The following is a 24843-nucleotide window of genomic DNA, read 5'->3' as shown; positions in this document are numbered from 1 at the left end:
TCCTAAACCCACTAAACCCAAACAAAAACAAAGAAGTCATTTCTCAAGGCTGACACAAGTCAGCTTTCCACATCACAACATTGAGCCACCATCCGGTTACATAAGGCTGCCCTGATCTCACCAACAGGACAGTGACTGTTGTTCTACAGTATCTATCAGGGTAATATTACCCTGGTCTGCATGAAGGACCTTGAAAAAAACAGACATTGTAGTAAAGTGTGCAGGCAAGCCTGTAGAAGTACCCGTTTTAAATTATAATTCCTAGCCAGCATTTAATGACATCCGGTTAGTTGGGAAGAAGACTTATTTGAGGAAACTTGCCAGACAATTGGAGTTGCCTGTGTTGAGTTTGATGCTTTTGAGCCAGTTCTGTGTTAGTGAGACTGCCCTGACTCTGAGTTTGTGTACATTAGAATTAATCTCTTTTAGTCCTAAGTAATTAACAGGACAAAGTCTTTCAAAGGTTGTTTTAATCCCTGAATAAAGGACTAAGACATTGTAATAAAACAGCATGGATAACTTATGGGGCATTTCCACCTGAGACTTACCCCACACCAGTGTGTGGAGCAAGCAGAATCAAACTTGGAGCAAGCAGAATCAAACTTGGAGCAAGCAGAATCAAAGTCTGCGTAATCAAGACAGTTGCTTAGTAAGCAGGTGTTAACCATAGAAGGAGTTAACCCATTTATGTAAATGCAGGCTGAAAAGTACCAGTGGCCTGAACTTGGCCCCAAGTCAGAGCAGGTTCGCTGAAGCCATGATCCAGTGAGACACTGGAGCCGTGCCTTGGAAGTAAAAAACAAAAGTTTGAGCATGAGGTAAGTTTCTTCCTGAGATAAGTCTCAGGTAGAAATTCACCACCAGAATGTGCTGGTTTCAGACAGTCCATGGTTGGTCTGTCTAGTTTTCTTATCATCATTTCCATCATGCACCAAAATGTTGAGAAGGTGTATGATCTGTGATATGAGCAGGCACGCAGTAGGCCCGAGACTCCTGCGCAGTTCCCTAAGGACTGCCACACAGAAAGAATATTAGCCCACAGCGAGAAGCACGAGATTGAACTTCACTCAACTTTCTAGAGCATTAGTCACCAACCAGTCGATCGCAATCACATTCCAAGTCGGTCACCAAACACTTCTGTAAAAAACCCAATGATAAAGCCTTGTGTTCCTATTTGTTTTATTCATCCCGGGATGTTGGCGCCCAGTGCACCCGATTCAGCTACCCTGTGTGGCGGGTAGGCAAACTGTTGCCATTTTGAACTATTTCATTTGTCTGAAGGTACAAACTCTGCCCTCCCGCTGGCCGAGAGAGCAAATCAAGTGCACTATAGGCCTACCGCTGGCCAATCAGATGGCTCAGATTACCATGTCTGCAGTAACGTAGCAGACATAAAAGAAAGCTACAACAAAGTTGATACTGTGAGATTTCAAAACGTTTAAAACCATGAGAGCGCGACGAATAGAGCAAAGATATGCTGTTTTTATGAGGGAGTTCATGTTGAAGTTCTTACTCTTTGTATTCATCACTTTTATAAGCCATAAAATGTGTGTTCTTCCTATTTCCACTGAGCGCTACAACAAGCACTGCAGCAGTAATGATTGAGTGGGAAAGTGTATCGATAGGCTTGATGTTAAGTTCCCCAGTTTCTGTGTTTTGGGTTTTGGGTTAGTGTTCCTTTGTTAGGAAAGAGAGCTTCTTGGTTTGTCCTGTGTTTCGTTGGTTTTCTGTATAATTGTTGTGAAGTAGTTTGTAGCTGGTCCTGCAGACATATATGTTTGTCAAATTGACTATGTTTTTTATTATTGAAATTGTTCACTTTACATTAGTAATTATTCTGTTTTTGTTCCCAGGGGGGAAGGGGAAGGCACCTTGGGAGTGCTTAGGCAAGAGGCCTGCGGGCATACATATACCCGTAGTATGTACTCTGTCTATGCACACTAGGTAAGACCTGGGCAGACCACCCCCTGTATTTTGGTTAGTGCGCCAGGTGGTATTAAGAATAGATAAGTAGTGGGTGGGTAGGTAAGGTAGGAGAGGGGACTTTTGCTTTGTTATTATTAGAGGCTTGAGGCTTTTTTTTAATATAGAGGAATATTTCACTTTCTCTGTTCATAGGAGGAACAACATTAATTTGTACATGAGGCAGAAATAATGTGGTTTCGCCATCAGCTGGAAGACTGTTTCCCTTTTTGGTCTGTGTCAGTGGAGGAAAGGGAGAGCGGAGGGATGCTGCTCTCTCCCTCCGCTGAGACTGACCATAGATTCATGTACCATCGACCCAATAAAATAAAAGCAAATTATTTAAATGTATGCTCACTCAGCTGTGCCACATAAGTAATACAACAACGGATCTATTACCGGTGTGATCATTTACAGTATCCTACCTCGAATTCCCAAACAACAATGCATTGGCAGGGCAATTGAAGAAAAGGCTATATGCAATGAAATTATATTGGGCCTATAGCTTACTGAACAAACCTCATTGCTACAGTACTGTTTTTAATTGGTTAATGTTGCATAGGCTTACGTTTTTTAAAGTAATGTAAAAAAAAAAAAATTTTTAAGTCTAAGCGGTAGATCTCTGCTTGCATTTTGACTCAGTGATTTTAACTCAAAGGTTGGTGACCACTGTTCTAGAGTTTTCCCTGTTAACACAATGTTTTGCCTTTACTGTGGCAAATTTGATCGAATCAACGCAATATTAGCCACTTTCAATGCAACATATCAAAACAAAATTAACTATGCAAGAGATTTTCTTGTAGGCAGAATGCATCGGAGTAGGATTCTATTGCATTGACATGTACCAACCAGCCCTTGCTCTACACAGACCAGTTAGGCTTAACCAATCAGAGCTGCAGTAGGCCTATATGCAAATAGAACATTGCCATATATGGATCTGTGCCATTTACTTTGAACTGGACTGTGTTTACAGCATGAGTGGTTCTGAGCTTGGTTATTAGCCCAGTTATAGATGCTTTGTAGTAAGCAATAGGGGAGTATTTACTTCCTACAAGAGCACAAATCGTGTACATTTCGAGACATCTTTGAAAAGAGAGTCAGGTAAAGAGCTTTTGTTGTCTTAAAGGGGCAGTGTTGTATTTTGAGACAGGCTTGAATAAGCTAAGTAGCCAATAGGCAGAGGTTAGTATAATTTGTCTGATTCTATGTAATAATGGTATGGGAATAATAATGCATTTTATTTTGTAAAGCAGTTTCTTGCATCAAACAACACAACATTTTCAGTCACCTCCTTGTCTGAAGAACAAGTGGATAAACAGGTTAATGTCAGGCCCTGTGTTTTTTTTTCAAAAGTCTCATGGAATGTTGGCGTACATTGAACACCACACATTGGCTGCTACTGCAGGCTGAATGATAGAACAGCTATTTCCATGTTAAAATGTTATGGGATGCATTTTCTCCATAGTTTTTGATGGTAGGCCACTCTGGTAGGCCTACATTATGATCAAATAGCCACAGTAGATGACTTGGCCACTGTTAACTGTAAATGAAAGCGGGTACAGCCCAAGTGTTCACAGTAAACGCACACTGGAAGTTGCACAGAATTTTCACAACGTTCAAGTTTGCGTTCAGCAGACCTGAAATTTGCTCAGTGCTGAGCATTTTTAGAGAGAACATTGGTTACAACACACATAAACACACAGGCACACACACAACAAACATACAGGAACTTATAAAGAGCAGATTCTGAATGACCTTTCAAAATAACACACACACTAACACACAATCAAATTAAAAACGTATGAAGGCCTACAGTATGAAGGCCTGCTGATCTTGGCTGATAAGTGTTTCATACATTGTCATCACTTCATGTGTCCTTCAATTCGACTGATTGCTGAGAATCTCCAAATAACATTTCCCTGCTGTTTCCTAACAGTACCCCCTCCCTCCTTTATGCCTCTCCTCTTCTCCCTCTGCTGATTTAAGTATGAACACACTCCCCCTGATAAATCTCTTCTGCATGTTTCTGCCCAGACCTCCCACAGCCTTTTCCCCTCCCAGCTGTTCCAGGTGTGTCCTCTGGGGTTCCCTTTCTGTTCTGGCTGTGGCTTCCCTCCCACCTCCAGTCTTTCACTGGCTGTTGCAGACGCTGCCTCCCAATTTGCCCCCGGCAGCGGCCTTCTTGCGTCTCTTGTTGAGCAGTGGGTTGCTGGAGGTGTCCAGGTCTTTGATCTTCACCTGGTCGTAGTCCACACGCATGGTGGCCAGAGCACTGGTCATCTCCTCCTACAGCACATAGAGAGGAAAGGGTTAGGGAGAAAAGGAGGGTGGGAAATAGAGAAGAGAGAGAGAAGAAGAATCAAAGTGAGGGCGGGTTTATTCAATGATAGATAGATAGACAGAAGATAAAGCTCTGCTCTGAATATAGCCTACAGCATAATAAATATGAGAGGAGGCAATAAGCCCTCTGTTTCTAAAAATGGCTTCAGACCAGACTCTGATGTTTGCCTCCCCCTTGTGGAAGGTCAACCACTCCAGGGTCATCTGGTCTGGGAGCAATTCCATTTCCATATTTTCACACCACAAAAGCACTGAAACTACACTCACATTTTGAGATATCTATGTGGTAAAACGTGTCATTTTCATTGTTTCAACTGCATTTAAAATATTGTCTGGATGTAAAGTCTATACATTCTATGATTCTGTTGATCCTGGGAAGTTCCTGGATGACCAGAGGTGTCAGTGTTAGTCTGATTCTGACCTTCACGTCGTCCCACATCTCTCTGTCCTCAGTCAGGACCCGTGTGGTGTGGAGCGGTGTGGAGGGAACAACCATGGACTGCTGCAATGACAAAACACAGACACGAATATATAGTATGCATGCACTGTAAATGCACACACACACACACACACACACACACACTCACATTGATCCAGGGGTGGTTCATAAACTGTGTGATGGTCATTCTGTCGTTGGGGTCTGTCTTTAGCAGCTGATGGATCAACTGTTTGGCTGAGAGAAATCAATAAGAGGATAGAGGTCAAAACACACACACACACACACCAGGCCCCAGCCAAGGCGTTGTTTTGGAATAAGGCACCAGTTGGTCCACATGAGCAGGAAGTCCTACCAGTGTGAATTCAGAGATTTAGCCATACTATCCCTGGCATTTAAGAGCTGCTAATCTGAGTTTATGTGCCTTGTCTATGTTTGGGTGTGCTTGTGGATGAGTGTTGTGCTATAAAACTGACTATTTAGAAGTTTGCTTATGTTTGTCTGAATGAAAGGGATTTCTGGGAGTGACTTGGGGGGCCAAATAAAAACACCCGCAGGTCACCAATTGAGGAACCATTGTCTAGTGGAAGGATGACCCAACCCAGTCTCACCTTCCTCTGACACCTCAGCCCACTCAGGTTTGGGGAACTCGTACTGGCCCATCCTGATCCTCCGTTTCATCCCTGGAGAGATGGCCTGGCCCGTGTTAGAGTAGAACGGTGGGAAACCACACAGCCTAAACAGAAGACAAATGCGTAGATGTTGATAGTTATTAGGTTGCACTGACTATCAAACGATTATATAGTATGCATGCACTGTATATGCACACACACACACGCACACACACACTACTCACAGGATGTACATGATGACGCCCAGAGACCACATGTCACATGACTTGTCATATTTCTCCGGGCCCAAAACCTCAGGAGCTTATAAACAGAAAAACAGACAGATGGAAAATACAATTACTTGTCCAATATTATAAGCAGAATATAGTGACGGACAGTGCATTCGGAAAGTATTTAGACCCCTTGACTTTTTCACATTTTGTTACGTTACTGTCACACCCTGATCTGTTTCACCTGTCTTTGTGATTGTCTCCACCTCCCTCCAGGTGTCGCCCATCTTCCTCATTATCCCCTGTGTATTTATACCTGTGTTCTCTGTTTGTCTGTTGCCAGTTTGTTTTCTTTCGTCAAGCCTACCAGTGTTTTTCCCTCTGTTCCTGTCTCTTGATTGTTCCTGTTTTCTAGTTTTCCCGGTTTTGACCTTTTCTACCTGCCCTGACCCTGAGCCTGCCTGCCATCCTGTACCTTTGCCCCACCTATCTGGATTACTGACCTCTGCCTACCCTGACCCTGAGCCTGCCTACCATCCTGTACCTTTGCCCCACATATCTGGATTACTGATCCCTGCCTGTGTTGAAGCACCTTTGGCAGCGATTACAGCCTGAAGTCTTCTTGGTTATGATGCTACAAGCTTGGCACACCTGTATTTGGGGAGTTTCCCCCATTCTTCTCTACAGATCCTCTCAAGCTCTGTCAGGTTGGATGGGGAGTGTTGCTGCACAGCTATTTTCAGGTCTCTACAGAGATGTTCAATCGGGTTCGAGTCCGGGCTCTGGCTGGGCCCCTCAAGGACATTCAGAGACTTGTCCCGAAGTCACTCGTTGTCTTGGCTGTGTGCTTAGGGTCGTTGTCCTGTTGGAAGGTGAACCTTCACCCCAGTCTGAGGTCCTGAGCGCTCTGAAGCAGATTTCCATCAAGGATCTCTTTGTAGTTTGCTCCGTTCATCTTTGCCTCGATCCTGACTAGTCTCCCAGTCCCTGCCACTGAAAAACATCCCCACAGCATGAAGCTGCCAACACCATGCTACACCATAGGGATGGTGTCAGGTTTCCTCCAGACGTGACTCTTGGCATTCAGGCCAAAGAGTTCAATCTTGGTTTCATCAGACCAGAGAATCTTGTTTCTCATGGTCTGAGAGTCCTTTATTGAGGAGTGGTTTCCGTCTGGCCGCTCTACCATAAAGGCCTGATTTGTGGAGTGCTGCAGAGGTGGTTGTCCATCTGGAAGGTTCCACAGAGGAACTCTGGAGCTCTGTCAGAGTGACCATCGTGTTCTTGTTTACTTCGCTGACCAAGGCCCGTCTCCCCCGATTGCTCAGTTTGGCCGGGAGACCAGATCTAGGAAGAGTCTTGGTGGTTCCAAATTTCTTCCATTTAAGAATGATGGAGGCCACTGTGGTCTTGGGGACCTTCAATGCTGGGAAATGTTTTGGTACCCTTGCCCAGATCAGTGCTTCGACACAATCCTGTCTCGGAGCTCAACAGACAATTCCTTTGACCTCATGGCTTGGTTTTTGCTCTGACATGCACTGTCAACCATGGGACCTATATAGAATGTGCCTTTCCAAATCATGTCCACTCAATAGAATTTACCACAGGTGGACTCCAAGTTGTAGAAACATCTCATGGATGATTCATGGAAACAGGATGCACCTGAGCTCAATTTCGAGTCTTATAGCAAACAGTCTGAATACTTATGTAGATAAGGTATTTCTAAAAACATTTTTTTCGCTTTGTCATTATGGGGTATTGTGTGTAGATTGCTGAGTAACATTTTTTATTTAATCAAGTTTAGAACAAGGCTGTAATATAACAAAATGTTGAAAAAGTCAAGAGGTCTTAATACTTTCCGAAGGCTCTGTAAATCTGATTGTTACACATATTCCTACAGTAGTTTAGTATTGTCACCCAGCTCGCACATGACGTTCTGAGAACCATATGTTTCTTAGAGCTTGGTGAGAGTGTGATTGTTCTATGTTCACTTTGCATACAACCTTCCCACAACATTCTGGGAATGGTGCAGGACAGTTGCTTGGCTTTGGAACATTCTACACACATTTAAGGAACTTGACAAAATTACAGTATTTTCTTGGTATTTAATTAATTTAACAGAACGTTTCCTAAAAGTTCAATCATGGTCAAATTTAATTTAAATGTTGGTAATGTTCTTGGAACGTTCTCCAATTGGTGTGACATTGGGAATGTTCTCAAATATTACAAAGAACATTAAAGAAAAACTCTACCCAAAAACTATCTTTTGTTATTTGTTTCATTCGTGCATTGTTGATATTGTTCCAAATGTATTGTATGTCAGCAATGAAGTTTTCAAGATATGTAACTTTCAAAATACAGTAATCTGGCCTGTATGATGTGTTTTGCATCATACAGATGTTCTCAGAACTTCCTTGCAACCTAAAAATGAACGTTCCCAGAACAGGCGAAATATTCACTTCCGTTCTCCTAAACGTTTAAAAAAACATATGGCTTCATTCCCAGAACCAATGGAAAACCAAAGATGTACGTTCCCACAACTTCCAAGGAATCAAATATGTTAGCTGGGAACTTACCCACATAGTAAGGGGTGTAGCAGGGGGTCTGCAGGAGGTTGTGTAGAGTGGTCTCCTTAGCGAAGCCAAAGTCTGTCAGTTTGAGAGTCCCGTTGCTCTTCTGATGAGTGTACAGCAGGTTCTCAGGCTGAGGGAGGGGAAGTGAAACGTATCTGTCATTAACTGTACGCATATTATTACTAAATGTATGGCAAATTTGTCATTATCTGCTGCTGTTATCTTTATCTGTGTGTCAGTGTCACATTGCTCACCTTGATGTCTCTGTGTGCGATGTTCATGTTGTGGAGAAACTCGATGGCCGTGCCAATATCCCGCATGATCTCTGAGCCCTCTAGATGAGAGCAGAGTTACACAGTCTCAGGACAACACTGTCAGTAACATTACACATATACAGTATAGTATGTCCATTCCCAGAAACAGACTCCTTGGCCCCCTCCACTCTGTGCCCCTTCACCTCTCTCAGTGAAAGCTTGGTCTCCTCTGGCCTGGATCCGGCTGAACAGTTCTCCCCCTTGCATACTGGAACAAGAGAAACACATACATTGAGTTAACATTGAGATGCTGTCATGTAGTTATCATTTGACATTTTTCAAAAAGATGAACTCTGCTACTTGAATAAAAAGCCCTAAAACAATAGTGAAAACAGGAACCATTTAGATGAGGTTGATGTTTCGTGGGATAACATTAGACTGGGAACAGAACAGTCTGCTATGCACAAGCACTTCATCTGGCCCTCTGTCTTTCCATTTTGTCATTATACACATAAACATCCATACAGACTGGGACTCCTCTATCCTCCTCAATGATCTTTGTCTTTCGAAAAACACAGTGAATCACCTTCTGTTATGTGGAAAGAATTGTTTATATGCTCTTTTGAGTGTGCGTGTGTGTATGCATGTGAGAGATAGAGAGAGTGAGCGAGAGAGTAAGGAGGAAGTGAGTAAGAGAGATTGATCCAAGTCAAACTCAGTTATAGAATATTCTCCTTCATTAAACTAGCTGAGCTTGACTGAGCTTAGCTGCCCTCCTCTCAACCTCTCTGAGACAGGAAAGAGCTGGCCACAAAGACAGATTACTTTACAGGGAGCAACACACGTCACATACACCCCCAGCTCTGAATCATCACACTCACTGTCTATGACTTGCCAGTACACTATACTCCCATTTCTTTAGAAATGTAGCTCATTGGAAATCAATGTCAGTATCTAAAAATTCCACATACACACTTGAGTTAATGCATTCTCACTGCTCCAACCATGTGTTCTTTATTTCCTTAAAACATGACTACGAGAGAATACTACAGTATATCAAGAGCGTCTATGTCATCTCTGAGTACTGAGGAGAACCTGTGGTGATCTGTGAGGCACAGGTGGAGCCCCAGCTGTGGCCCAGGCCTGCCCACATCCTTGGCCTGCATAGACATACCAAGGCCAAGTGACTGACCTTTCCATCAAGCCTAATGGTATCAGAGAGAAGCTATGAGGGATTGGCACTATGTCAATAGTTTATGGCTAGCTGCTGAAGACAGATAAATGGGACTTGTATTCCCACATAGCAGAGGATTCTGGGCAATGTAGTCAAAGAGCTGACAGGACAAGATCCTACCATTCCATGATGATGAGCAGGCACTTCTTCCCATGATGCATGTTCTCGTACAGACTGAGAATACCAACGATGTAAGGCCCCCCCGACACCCGCCAGTGAAGCTCAACCTCCTGCCTCGCCTTGGGACTGTCATAGAGGATCTGTGTTGGAGTGAAGTGTGGGGAAGGAGTGGAGTACGGGAAGAGCAGAGAGTGAGATTGATTTACTTCATTTAAGCGAAACAATTGGCATTCCAACCAGGCACTCGTTCTGTCATGAAGGGAATTGATCAATCATGACAAAAGAGGCTGGTTGGCCACACACCCGAACCTGATCCATTTAAATGTCAAAGTATTAATCATGATGACACTTAACAACTCCCCTGATTTGCCTGACCTGTCCGTAACAGGACTTCAATGTTATCTTTTCCCTCTTTCAGTTCTCTACCACAGTGGGCCTGTTAAGTCATTTCACACACACACACACACACACACACACACAAACACACACACACACAGTAGATAGCTGGCAGGCCTTGACATAGCACCCGTCTTCCATTCCATCAGAGGGTATTTTTGGGTGCTGACAGTTAGAGTGGGCTCCTGCTGGATAACATGCCGGCCCAGTCACAGAGCTGCAGCTGAGAACAGAACACAACACAGACAGTCTGGCCACCACTCATCCTTTTGCCACAACCTTACACACGCTTTACCTCACTTTTTACAGCTTCAATTATATGACAACGTGGATGGTGAGAGAAATGTGGAAGCTCCTGTACATACATTTCTCTTGCACTTGGAGAAGGAGTTTCATCGAGAAAGTTGTGGTTTCAGAATGACTGGCAATAAACAAAATGTTATGCTCTCATTCGATTATAGAAGTCATAACCAGAGAACCTGAGTCCCTCACTTAACAAGGAATGAGTTTCTTGAACACAGGGAAAGTATGCAAAAGTTTGGATTTGGCCCTAAGAGACTTGCTCTCATCGTATCCTCGTTGCATCATCCATCCAAATGGAATGGCTTATGAGTGGCCAAGGCACATGCTGTAAAGAGCAGCTAATTAAAAGACACAGGTGAAACTTCAACCTGAACAATCATAAACCCTTTTTTAAGATTTACAATGTTACCATAGGAACTAGGTTTCATATCAACTTCACACAAAATGAGGGATTCTTCATCTTTGAGTATTTATATTGTGAATGAGTGTATATTTATGTGTGTGTTTATCGTACACATGTGCTTAGTTGTGTTTTCTTTGGCATGAATTAGTGTGTGAGTGTATTTTTCATATCTATGCCTATAGTGATAGTCTTTCTCTGAAGAGGAAGGATGGATGTGTGGTGAAAGTGGAAGCGATGCGAAGGACTTCCGTTGGCCTCTTTAACTGATGTGTGTTTAAACTTAATCTCACAACCCACAGTACCCAGGGTCACTATAAAAGAGTGGTCTTCATTTCTGTCCAGTATCTGTGAGAAAGAGTCTTGGCTACTTTATTGTGTTTTATGGGTTCTCATATGAAGATACAGATAGCTTAGGGCCCCGTGCGCTTCATTTCCTGGACAGTGGATGAGAGTGTCTGCTAAATGATTCAAATGTAAATGTAATGTAGGCACAACTGGAAACGCTGGAAAACGTTAGTACAAGGGGATTTAAGGTGCTACAAATGGGATTTTTTGAGAATATATTTTTTTTCCGGACATTTCTGTAATTTCAGAAAATGTCCATAATATATCTGCAGTAATAGTGGAATGATGTGTTGATTTGCCGTGATATTCACCTCTTGATTTCTACCTCTGGGTCGGCTTCTGTTGTCAAAATGGGATAGCTGTTTTGACTTTGCGGCTGTGATATCTGGTGGAAACCGGGGCAAGCGGCCAATGTAGAAATCTCTCTGTCATTTCCTGCTTGATAGAATTCTATACTGTTCATTCAATTTCTGCACTGAATAGTGTAGGAAATCATTGTTACATCTAAATAGCTTTTCACAGCTATTATTATTATTTTTTACAGCTATTTGAAGCTTGTCAGTGGTGGAAAAAGTACCCAATCATCCTTGAGTAAAAATAATGATACTGTACCTTTATAGAAAATGACTCAAGTAAAAGTGAAAGTTACACAGTAAAATACTACTTTAGAAAAAGTCTGAATATACAAAATGTTGAATATAAGTATCAAAAGTAAATGTAAAAGTATAAATCATTTCAAATTCCTTATATTAAGCAAACCAGACGACACCTTTTCTTGTTTTTTAAATGTATGGATAGCCAGGGGCACACTCCAACACTTAAACATAATTTACAAACAAAGCATTTGTGTTTAGTGAGTCTGCCAGATCAGAGGCAATAGGGATGACCAGTGATGTTCTCTTGAGAAGTGTGTGAATTGGACCATTTTCCTGTCCTGCTAAACATTCAAAATGTAACGAGTACTTTTGGGTGTCAGGGAAAATGTATGGAGTAAAAAGTACATTATTTTCTTTAGAAATGTAGTGAAGTAAAAGAAGAAGTTGACAAAAATATAAGTAGTGAAGTAAAGTATTGATACCCCCCAAAAAACAACTTAATACTTTAAAGTATTTTTACTTAAGTACTTTACACCACTGCCGAAAGTAAAAGGCTCAAGCACGAGTCTCCGCCATGTTACAGGGAAATGGGATGTGGTGGAGGCAGAAGACTTGCTGTGAATGCAGCCTAGTACTGTTGCAATCCATCTAGCTTCCACATAGGGGAGAAATTCTGAGAAATTCAATGTGGGCAAACACATAGACGCAGAAACACACAAACACACACACACACACACACACACACACACACACACATATTCTCATAACAGACTTTCCAGGGTTCAGGTTAGTAGGTTAACTCTGCTACAGACAACATGTTTTTTTTTGTACATTAAGCAGACACTCTGAACCTTTGAATGCAGCCAATCCATATAGCAACCACATCGGTGAGAAAATCAACAGTCCCCCCCATCTTCCTCAAAACCAATCAGATCCTTCTCAGCCCCTTCTAACATAGCATTGTGTCCTGGTAGCCACAGAGGAAATCTCGTATTTTCCTTCATATAGCTCCATAGACTTTCTCACGCACACTGGCACATGCAGCATCAATAGCTTTACACGCTGCTGCAAATGAGGACGTTTAGAGACTGTTCAAGGTTGAGGGCAGTCTGGATATTGATGTGTGTGTCTCAGGAACAGAGCTTGTTTACCCTACCTTTCCCTTTATAATTGTTTCTAGCCAACAAAGCGGAGGTCATAAAATTGAGTAAATAGAGCTGAGAGATAGGCGTGAGAGTGCAGGATATATAATGAGTAGTTATGGAAGAACAGATGAAACTGGAGAGAACGTTAAGAGATACTACTGATATTAGATTAGGAACCTTATCTGATGCTCAATAGATAATAAGATTCCACTTTAAACTAAATGTAGCTAAATCTATAGTATTTACATATAGGCTACACAGGCAGACATTGTACTAATACCGATTTGTGGTATGTAGCCAGGTATAATCGTGAAATATATATTAACCCGAACAGAACATGTTTTTACTATAAAGCTTATCATCACACCATTCTTCTCTGACTGATTAACTGGTTCAATTCTCATAACCAACTTTTTAACTCTGGTTAACTCTGCTACACGGTACATTTTTAGCCAGACACACATTGACAGATTTTTCACCTAGTCGGCACGGGGATCACTTTCATGTGAAACGAAACCATAGTATTTTAAGTGGGCCTCAACGGAAGCACAGATGGATCACAATCCTGCCAACCATGCCAAAAAGTTGTATAAGCCATGCCAGTGGTTTATAATATAATAACAACAACCACAAACATAAACAGAAGCCGAGGAAGCTAAAACTACATAGATGCAAATCCATGAAACGAGATTAATCAAAAACCTCTTTGAAAGAAGAAGAGCTTGGCTATGAAGAGAGTGAATTAGAGTTCCAGAATGAAACATTCCCCAGCCAAATAAAGGTTCTAATGGAACATACAGTGAATGGAATCTCAGGATTTCCTTCATGGAAGAACACCGGGTATTTTTAGGCTATACTCAGACTCTTAGAGCTTGCAGCTTGACAAGTCTAAGACGAGAGAACCCTGATCGCTGTAATCGAATCAGATTAAAAGGATGGCTTCTCTTCAGGTCTAGTAGAGTGGATTAAAACTATACTCATCCATTACCCTTAGCGCTTAGGAGTGGACTTAATTATAAAGTGATGGAGCTGGACAGCTGTTCATCCCTATGACTCGTTCTGTCTATGGCTGTTTGTCTTGTGGTTAAAAACAAAGGACAAATCGAGTCGTAAATGTGTCCATTTTATACTTTATGCACAAGGCTCACCCAGGCTTATACAAACAGAGGCTGGCTTCTGTACAATCACAAAAACACAAAAGCAAACTCTGAAACATCACCACACCCCTGACAGAATATTTTCCAATCCACATTTCACACTTTGTATTTTATTTGGCATACAGTGGGTGGTGTCCATTCCCTGCAGTCAATATTGAAATGCTTTCCATTGGTCACATTCTCCAAGCTCATAAATTGGATCTGAGTGAGAGCCCTTGTAGGACAGCTTTGCCCTGTGGCTCCATGGGTAGTTCCTGGTCACTGTGACCAGAGAGGACTAGGCGAAGCGAGAGGGTTGACTCCGCCCAAAATATGTCCTCACAGGTTAAGCAGACTTGGTCTGCTTAACAATTATAGGGTTAAGCAGACCAAGTGAGGAGTTTTTGTATGGGGGCAATGAGAGAGTGTTCATTTGGTAAAGATAAAAGTGAATTGCTATTTTGATAGGTGAGGCTTATTTGAGCAAACAGAAGTTTCATAATGCTTACATTTTCTACGAGTATATTGATATGTTTTCCACAAAAGATCAATGGCTAGCTAGGACATTCCCACCTGATCTCGCCTCCTCCAGCCTGTCTTTCGCCTTTGTGGACATGTATTTCCATTAGTAGAGCGGTCAGTCGACCATCTTGTCAATATAATAGATCATCTTTGCTGTGACCTGCTCTGGGTCCTCTCTGACAGTGGGAGTTATGATCAGGCACCTGGTGAGACACCCAGTTGTGATTGCAATTAAAATGCGTAACACAGCTTCTTACCTATAATAGGCAACTATACCAGACAATGTCAGTCAGCAGGCCAACTTTCAGTCCTCCAATTTAAAATGCTCATTACTTATCCACAGCATCCGTCAGTACTTGTACCCTAATTATCCACAGCATCCGTTTGCCAAATGGTGTTTTCCTGACTGATTGCACTCTGCTGTATGTTGTCCCAAACACTGAAAATAACCTCTAATAATAATAATTATTGTAAAAACATTTATTTGGAGGGTAGATCAGATTTAATATTGCAGATAGATTGTGGCTTCCATCAATGTAATTGTCTGCATCATTTCCAATCCCCCATATATTTTTTTGTAAATATATATATATATAATTTATATATTTAAAAAAATTGATTTTCCTTTATTAATTTCCCCTAACCCTACCACCCCTTCCCTAACTGGAGTAAACTAATGGGACAACAACACTTAGGCTTCTACTTCCAGCTTATACATACTTTATACATTTTAGGGACACGGTATATTTTACAATAGTTATCTTTTGTTTGTTTTTAATCCCATTCTTCAGCTACACACAACCCCTCCCATCTATCTCTGAAGACCATCCAGTTTGGATTTCTAATTGCCATATATTTTTCAACTGTGCTGTGATGTTTCACAAAAGTTCTGAATCTTTCTATTCTAATAGTTTCTACAGATTGTAAATTAAAGATAAATTTTTTTGTTAAGAGTATTATTATATTATTGATCGATTGACTATGATTTTCAAAATCACCCAGCAGTGCTAACTGCAGAGTTAGCTCCAGGTAAATGGTACAATTCCTCAGCCATTCCTGAACCTGTTACCAAAAACAAGCTACATATGAACAATACCAAAACAAATGATCTAATGATTCTGTCTCTCCGCAGCTAAATCTGCAGAGCTGGGATGGTTGTACCCCCCATATATATATATGGGGTAATGGATGGGTATGGTTTTAATCCACTCTACTAGACCTGAAGAGAAGCCATACTTTTAAATCTGATTCAATTACAGCGATCAGGGTTCTCTCATCTTAGACTTGCCTGGCTGCAAGCTCTAAGAGTCTGTGTCTAGCCTAAAAATGATTGCAACCAATAGAATGTTATATATATATATATAAATAATTGCAATAATTTATCTCTTTTTATAGTCATTTAAATTGAAAAACTGTACATTTAAATAACCTCTAATAATTGAATGTGAATGACAACATAGATTTGAATTCAGGACAATTCCAGACACATATGACTCTTTTTTTCTGCCATCCCCTGTAAAATGACCTGCTCTCTTCCCTTCTCTCTCTCCTCCGATTCTGTACTGTAGCCAATATTTTTATCCTGACCCACGCCCCCCTCGTCCTTTGTGTGTGACTATATGCTCCTGGTTAGGAGATTCTGATCCGGCTGGATTACTGTAGGACTGTCACGCCCTGGTCTAAGTATTTTGTGTTTTCTTCATGTATTGGGTCAGGCCAGGGTGTGGCATAGAGTTTTTGTATTGTGGTGTGTTTTGTCTTGGGATTTTGGAATGTGTGTATAGTGGGATTGTAGCTTAGTGGGGTGTTCTAGGAGAGTCTATGGCTGTCTGAAGTGGTTCTCAATCAGAGGCAGGTGTTTACCGTTGTCTCTGATTGGGAACCATATTTAGGCAGCCATATTCTTTGGTTGTATTGTGGGTGATTGTCCTGTGTGTCTTGATGTCCTGGTTAGAGGTTAGTAGACACTTGTATAGGCTGTTTTCGGTTTGTTGTGTGTTACGTTTGTTTATTAAAGATGAATCACAATAGACACGCTGCAGTTTGGTCCGACTCTCCTTCACCATTAGAAAGCCGTTACAAGGACAACCATATGTAAAAAGGAGGATCCGGACCCAGAACAGGGTCAATACGGACCACGGGCCCAGACTATAAAAACAAAATATATATACTTATTTATTATGAATTCAGTCGGAATTCAACTCCTGGTATCATTTGAACACCCATAAAACATAGAAAATATGTAGAATTGCCAGAAAAGAGCTTTAAAACGGCTACTTTTTCCCTTCCTTCCATGGCAAAAGTGTAGAATTGTAGGAAATTAGCTTAAAAACTGTATTTTTTTCTCTGCCAACAAGATGGATGTGAACAGTTTGGGATTGAAAGGGTTGCGCAGGTGGGGGTTTGACACTACGCCGATAAATAACATTATCCATCTGGACCTTTGTCACCGAGGAAATGTCTCTGACCAGACCTTTTCAAATAGTATTTGAGTACCCCTGCTGTAGGCAGTAAACCGCTGCCTCTGTAGCCCTGTACTAATAGGTGACAGCTTTCCATTGGCCAGAACAACGTGAGTTGTGTGTGGTGTGTGATGAGAAAACCTACTGAGCTAAAGCATAAGTTAACAGTGTCTTGCATCATGCCAATGTGCTAAATATTATATGGTCAGATCACACACAAGGTTGTTGCCGCTCAACCAGAATAGTAACATGCAAAGCACACTCGTGCAGATGTTGGAACCAGTTCAGAGAACAGAACCAAAAACGATTACATTTTTCAAGGAACAGAACCAGAACCAAAACCGAGAACAAAAGTGATCTATACTGTTCCGGACCAGAACCATTATTTTAAAAGCATGGGAACTGGTTAATAACGTTATTTAACGTTCTGGGCATTTTTTTCCCCAGTCCCACAAAAAACTAAACAAAGCACCTACAGTATGCAAAGCCCTCACTCACTCAAAAACGTATTCCAGTGTCTGCCTGCCAGCTGATAATCTTTCCCAGTGTGTGTGTGTAGACTGCCTGCCTCTCCCCCTCCCGCTGAAGCATGCACAGTCTGCTGTAGCTACAGACGTTACAAGCGTGATTCAGAAATTAGGGAGAGAGATTTTTCATTAGAGAACAACGGATTAACTTTTTCAAAGCTAATTAAGGATACTATGGTTATTACGGTGTTAACTACCCTGCTGTGTTACAAAAAGGTAAGACATGTTTTTATTTTAATTCTGATGCCACTCTGTACACACTTGTTAGCTAGCTAGCTGGTCTAGCTCTTGAAAACTCGAGGCGGCATTATGTGTAATGTAATGGAACGGAGAGTCATGATCAAGGGCTATCTCTGGTCCAATGTTAGTTAAACCAACTCTCTGAAGTTCAAAGACATTCAAAGTTCTTTCATAGAAGCTGCTCTTCCGTAGGTATAATTCTGTGGGCCTAATTCAGATAATGCATGTCATAACAACAAGATGCCCACTTGTCTGCCCAATGCATGTGCATAGCTTGCCCGCACCATAGTAAGCTGCTCTATCCATTGGTGAAGTAATTTAATGTTGAGCTAAATGTAAAAAATAATATATATTTCAAAGTTTTAAAAAGGAACAGAAAGGAGTGATATAAACCATGACTTTTTTTTGTTCGAACCGGTTCAGAACTTTATTTTGCTGGTTGGAACAGTGGAACGACACTAAAAAAATAATGGTTCTGTTCAGAATTAAACAATTGGAAAATAATTTTGGTTCCAACCCATGCACACGTGTAAATCAAAACCAGTGTAACACATTTGTTCTGAGCCTCAGCCTATCTCATGATCCCCCCTGCCTGTCTTCCAGGAACCCAACCCCAGGAGCAGAGTCAGCACCTTAAAGGAAAACTCTGTCTTTTGGTATTTGTTTCATACGTCCATTGTTGATACAGTCCTAAAATGTTTTCCATATCATCAATCAAGTTTTCAAGATCTACAGTACCAGTCAAAAGTTTGGACAGCTACTCATTCAAGGGTTTTTCTTTAATTGGACTATTTTCTACATTGTAGAATAATAGTGAAGACATCAGAACTATGAAATAACACATACAGTGGGGCAAAAAAGTATTTAGTCAGCCACCAATTGTGCCAGTTCTCCCACTTAAAAAGATGAGAGAGGCCTGTAATTTTCAACGTAGGTACACTTCAACTATGACAGACAAAATTAGAAAAAAAATCCAGAAAATCACATTGTAGGATTTTAATGAATTTATTTGCAAATTATGGTGGAAAATAAGTATTTGGTCAATAACAAAAGTTTCTCAATACTTTGTTATATACCCTTTGTTGACAATGACAGAGGTCAAACGTTTTCTGTAAGTCTTCACAAGGTTTTCACACACTGTTGCTGGTATTTTGGCCCATTCCTCCATGCAGATCTCCTCTAGAGCAGTGATGTTTTGGGCTGTTGCTGGGCAACATGGACTTTCAACTCCCTCCAAAGATTTTCTATGGGGTTGAGATCTGGAGACAGGCTAGGCCACTCCAGGACCTTGAAATGCTTCTTACGAAGCCACTCCTTCGTTGCCCGGGCGGTGTGTTTGGGATCATTGTCATGCTGAAAGACCCAGCCACGTTTCATCTTCAATGCCCTTGCTGATGGAAAGAGCTTTTCACTCAAAATCTCACGATACATGATCCCATTCATTCTTTCCTTTACACGGATCAGTCGTCCTGGTCCCTTTGCAGAAAAACAGCCCCAAAGCACGATGTTTCCACCCCCATGCTTCACAGTAGGTATGGTGTTCTTTGGATGCAACTCGGCATTCTTTGTCCTCCAAACACGACGAGTTGAGTTTTTACCAAAAAGTAACATTTTGGTTTCATCTGACCATATGACATTCTCCCAATCTTCTTCTGGATCATCCAAATGCTCTCTAGCAAACTTCAGACGGGCCTGGACATGTACTGGCTTAAGCAGGGGGACACGTCTGGCATTGCAGGATTTGAGTCCCTGGCGGTGTAGTGTGTTACTGATGGTAGGCTTTGTTACTTTGGTCCCAGCTCTCTGCAGGTCATTCACTAGGTCCCCCCGTGTGGTTCTGGGATTTTTGCTTACCGTTCTTGTGATCATTTTGACCCCACGGGGTGAGATCTTGCGTGGAGCCCCAGATCGAGGGAGATTATCAGTGGTCTTGTATGTCTTCCATTTCCTAATAATTGCTCCCACAGTTGATTTCTTCAAACCAAGCTGCTTACCTATTGCAGATTCAGTCTTCCCAGCCTGGTGCAGGTCTACAATTTTGTTTCTGGTGTCCTTTGACAGCTCTTTGGTCTTGGCCATAGTGGAGTTTGGAGTGTGACTGTTTGAGGTTGTGGACAGGTGTCTTTTATACTGATAACAAGTTCAAACAGGTGCCATTAATACAGGTAACAAGTGGAGGACAGAGGAGCCTCTTAAAGAAGAAGTTACAGGTCTGTGAGAGCCAGAAATCTTGCTTGTTTGTAGGTGACCAAATACTTATTTTCCACCATAATCTGCAAATAAATTCATTAAAAATCCTACAATGTGATTTTCTGGATTTTTTTTCTCATTTTGTCTGTCATAGTTGAAGTGTACCTATGATGAAAATTACAGGCCTCTCTCATATTTTTAAGTGGGAGAACTTGCACAATTGGTGGCTGGCTAAATACTTTTTTTGCCCCACTGTATGGGATCATGAAGTAACCAACAATGTGTTAAACAAATCAAAATATAATTTATATTTGAGATTCTTCAAAAGTAGCTACCCGTTGCTTTGATGACATCTTTGCACACTCTTGGCATTCTCTCAACCAGCTTCATGATGTAGTCACCTGGAATGCATTTCAATTAACAGGTGTGCCTTGTTAAAAGTTCATTTGTGGAATTTCTTTCCTTCTTTGAGTCAATCAGTTGTGACAAGGCAGGGGTGTTATACAGAAGACAGCCCTATTTGGTTAAAGACCAAGTCCATAGTATGGCAAGAACAGCTCAAATAAGCAAAGAGAAACCACAGTCCATCATTACTTTAAGACATGAAAAATGTATTGAAGTGCAGTCGCAAAAACCATCAAGCGCTATGATGAAACTGGCTCTCATGAGGACCGCCACAGGAAAGGAAGACCCACAGCTTTCTCTGCTGCAGAGGATAAGTTCATTAGAGTTACCAGCCTCCGAAATTGCAGCCCAAATAAATGCTTCACAGAGTTCAAGTAACAGACACATCTCAACCACAAGTGTTCAAAGGAGATTGCGTGAATCAGGCCTTCATGGCTGAATTGCTGCAAAGAGACGTCCTTGGGCAAAGAAACACGAGCAATGGACATTAGACCGGTGGAAATCTGTCCTTTGGTCTAATGAGTCCAAATGTGAGATTTTGGTTCCAACCGCTGTGTCTTTGTGAGACACAGGGTAGGTGAACGGATGATCTCCACATGTGTGGTTCCCACTGTGAAGCATGGAGGAGGAGGTGTGATGGTGCTTTGCTGGTGACACTTAGTGGGTTTGCACTTAGTGGGACTATCATTTGTTTTTCAACAGGACATTGACCCAACACACCTCCAGGCTGTGTAAGGGCTATTTGACCACGAAGGAGAGTCGTGGAGTGCTGCATCAGATGACCTGGCCTCCACAATCACCCGACCTCAACCTAATTGAGATGAGTTGGGTTTGGGATGAGTTGGACCGCAGAGCAAAGGAAAAGCCTCCAACTAGTGCTCAGCATTAGTGGGAACTCCTTCAGGACTGTTTGAAAAGCATTCCTCATGAAGCTGGTTGAGAGAATTCCAAGAGTGTGCAAAGCTGTCATCGAGGCAAAGGGTGGCTACTTTGAATAATCTAAATTATAAAATATATTTGGATTTGTTTAACACTGTTTTGGTTGCTACATGATTCCATGTGTTATTTCATAGTACTGATGTCTTCACTATTATTCTACAATGTAGAAAATAGTTTTAAAAAATACGAAAAACGCTTGATTAATAGGTGTGTCCAAACTTTTGACTGGTACTGTGTAACTAAACAAAATGTATTATGTTGGCTATATTTCTATATTTTGGAAGTTATATATCTTGAAAACTTGATTGCTTAACATGAAAAACATTTTGAGACAATCTCGACAATGGACTAATGAAACAAATACCAAAATAACGTTTTTCGGTGGAATTATCCTTTAACTGATAGGCTAGTTGAAGGTCAATGACACAGCCAGCCAGCCAGCAGGGGCTTTAGCTTTAGCCCCGAATGATTTTGGGTCATCACCGAATATGTAGAGCTGCTGGGATGGTGTAAAACAAAATTATCAACTGAATATGCCGCTTAGTTCATAGAGCTGTGGTTACTTGAAACTCCTGAAGTCATCCACACTTTATAATCAGCGGTATAGTGATGCTGTTGGGCAGCGGAGCGATGCTTCGCCCCTTCTCAGTATGGTGCTGTGTCTCACACAATCAATTAACGATTCATTCGTTCTCTAGATAACAAAGCGAATATAATAGCATATATGATGTTAGGCTACTGTTAGACCAAATACACCACGTCATTTCTTATGACAATTTAGGATGATTGTGCTGAAATGTAAAAAAATGTTTTTTTAAACTCAACAGCGTGCGCCATAGGCTAAATATGCTTTGATTGAAACAAAATACAGGTGGCTCTGTTTAACTCCATCTGCTCTAACATTTGATTAAACATTAGTTAGGCTACTTAAATAATTTAACAAGATCAAAATGCATATTCCCAAAGAGATTGGGATCAAATTATTGTCATGCAGGTTGTTGGCATGCAAATGACTAGATGCTGATCCAGTAAAACGTTAATAATTTTCCTTCACGATTGACAATGATGATGGCCTAATTTATAATAAGGTAGGCCTCATTTTTTGTTTTAGGATGAAAAAAATAGAACATTTTCTTTGAGCCACTAGGCCTATGTGTAGGCATATGTAATCGTGCAATTTGGATGAGGCATTGTATGTAGGCCTATATTCTAAAATTATATTATACAATCGGCCTACATTTAGGTAGTCTACCAACTTTAAATCAGAAAATAGTATGTAATAATCATTTAAAAAATTGTGCTCCGGTAGGCAAAATATATCACGACACCACTTGTTTGCCTATAATAAATGTAACACCAACGCGCTGCTTTAAGCCAAGCATGGTACATTGTTTTTTTGTTTTCACTGAATCTCCGTTTGGATATTAGATTACAATTAGGTTGGGAAATGTTAACTAAATTGGGTAACCATGAGAAAATACGTGATTAGATCGAACCACTTGTTCATTGACTTAATGGAATTATTCTACAGGCTACTGGCTGATATATTACTTTAAATATTATTGTAACAGTAGGCCTAACTATGCAATAACCTCATATGGGGTTACTGACTACAATCCGTTGAATTAATAATAAGAAGTGTTGATTATATGGCCTTGGGGAGAGCACAGTACATGGAAGGGGTGCTGGAAGTGCTGCAGATAAATTGAAATACATTTGCCAAATTATATAATTAGCCTACTGTTGTCTGTATAGAAATGAATTAAATCATTGAAAATACTACACCAGAGAGCATAATTTAGCCACATAGGATCAGTAGCTTCTTTAAAAAAAAATCGTTGTCGATTGTTTTTTGTCACATCAGGAGCGCATAGGCCTAGGCTACAGTCGGAACTCAGCTGATTGTTGAGTTGTGGCTGTTGTGGCTGTCAATGAACAGTAGGCAGTAGCTAAAAGGCCTTTCGCAATATAAATACAAAGATGAGTGAGTGCCACTGTAAAGTTGGTGGGCTATAATTCCAACTCATAGCGTATCCACTATGAGTTGAGCCCTGAATGTTATGAACCTCTGGTGATGCCCCTGCCAGCCATCACGTACACACATAGAATATGCATTACACACACATGGATACCGGTATACACTAGTTGCCCATGTGAATTACCGTGTTATTACACCGCCGTGGCTTTTCCTCAATAGAATACTTATTTACAATGTCATGCTAGTACTTGGCACATGGTGAATGGGTTTGTATACTGTTAGAAAACATGGTTCCAGTGGTTTTCAGCTGTCCCCATAGGTGAACCTGTTTTAGTTCCAGGTATAACCCTTTTGGGTGCCATGTATAACCCAAAAAGGCTTCTACCATGAAACAACAAGTGTTATTTAAAGGGTTCTCCTATGGGGACAGTCGAATAACCCTTTTATAGACATTTTTTTTAAAGTGTATAGGCAGAGATAAATCTGAAAAGAAACTCCGATCAAAGTTCCTAAGTTAGTTTTTCTAGTTGATTTGATCTTCACTGGGGAATATGCAAGATCCCAATATGACCAAATGGAATCAGGACTCACACTCGGAGTGAGCAACAGCCTATTTCCATTGGTAGGTGATATTACCTTCAGTGCGCACTTCTCCCCCGTCTTCTTATTTGTGCATTCCAGAACCTTCCCATTGATCCCAAACCCAAGGACCTGACTAGATATCTTATAATCGTCTGTCACCGCGTTCCGCTTTATCTCCAATTTGGGGAACTCTGGCAAGGGGAAGTGCGTGGAATCCGTGTCCTGTGCCGTACGCACTGCGCTGTCAGTGGGGGCTGGCTGGGTTGAAGGTTCTGATGGGAAGTCTGGTTCTGGCTCAGCCTTCGGCAGTTCCGAAGGTTTCTCCTTACCAATACCATTTTGTAGCATGGTCCCACAGATGCTGTGTCTCTGTGAGTGGTCCCCCGGGATGAAAAAAACGACCTCAATAGGCTAATATGATTCGCAAGTGAAATGACGCGCTTGTCCGTTATTTACACCAAGCAGAAATGACTCCCAGACACTGAAAAGGGCGCGCATTCGGTAGTCACTTTCTCTTGGCCAGTTCCTGTGTGCCTTGGGATGTTTAAAACAATAGTCCAACTATTAAGAAAGTTTGAAACTAAAAGTTTTCTATAACTTAAATGATTCTATTCAAGTTCAATTCAATAATCCTGTATATCCACAGTGTAATATTTGTTTCACTAAAACATGTCCACATCTGAGTAGGCTATAGTAGAATGACTTCGGTTAAACTGGACTCGTCACTTTCCAACGTCCTTTCGTTACATTCACACCGGCTACTGACTGAGGAGCTTGCGGAAACATTACCCTCTACTCAAGTCATATTTCTCTAGCGGCTGTCTTTTAAAGGAGCAGTACAGTTGACAAATAACTGGTAGTCAGGGTAGGGTTGAGTTGAATGGAATCAAATCAAAATGTTTCCCCTGAAGACT

The 24843-nt window shown here is 41.3% G+C and overlaps 1 protein-coding gene across 1 annotated transcript; it reads right to left on the bottom strand.

Moving 5' to 3' along the window:
* Positions 1–455: 455 nt before the first annotated feature.
* On the bottom strand, positions 456–24696 carry LOC115137994 (MAP kinase-activated protein kinase 2-like). The gene is made up of 10 exons (XM_029674369.2): positions 23984–24696; positions 9761–9900; positions 8610–8674; positions 8407–8486; positions 8156–8282; positions 5595–5670; positions 5350–5474; positions 4890–4975; positions 4724–4804; positions 456–4248 (listed from the first exon to the last, which is right to left on the bottom strand). The coding sequence occupies exons 1-10, from the start codon at positions 24275–24277 to the stop codon at positions 4093–4095; spliced, it is 1230 nt and encodes a 409-aa protein (XP_029530229.1). The 5' UTR covers positions 24278–24696; the 3' UTR covers positions 456–4092.
* Between the last annotated feature and the right edge of the window lie 147 nt (positions 24697–24843).

The sequence above is a fragment of the Oncorhynchus nerka genome, linkage group LG2 (genome assembly GCF_034236695.1).
Source record: "Oncorhynchus nerka isolate Pitt River linkage group LG2, Oner_Uvic_2.0, whole genome shotgun sequence".
In the NCBI taxonomy this organism is placed as follows: Eukaryota; Metazoa; Chordata; class Actinopteri; order Salmoniformes; family Salmonidae; genus Oncorhynchus; species Oncorhynchus nerka.
Note: the sequence above shows the minus strand (reverse complement) of the source record. Positions and strands in the feature narration are given on the sequence as shown.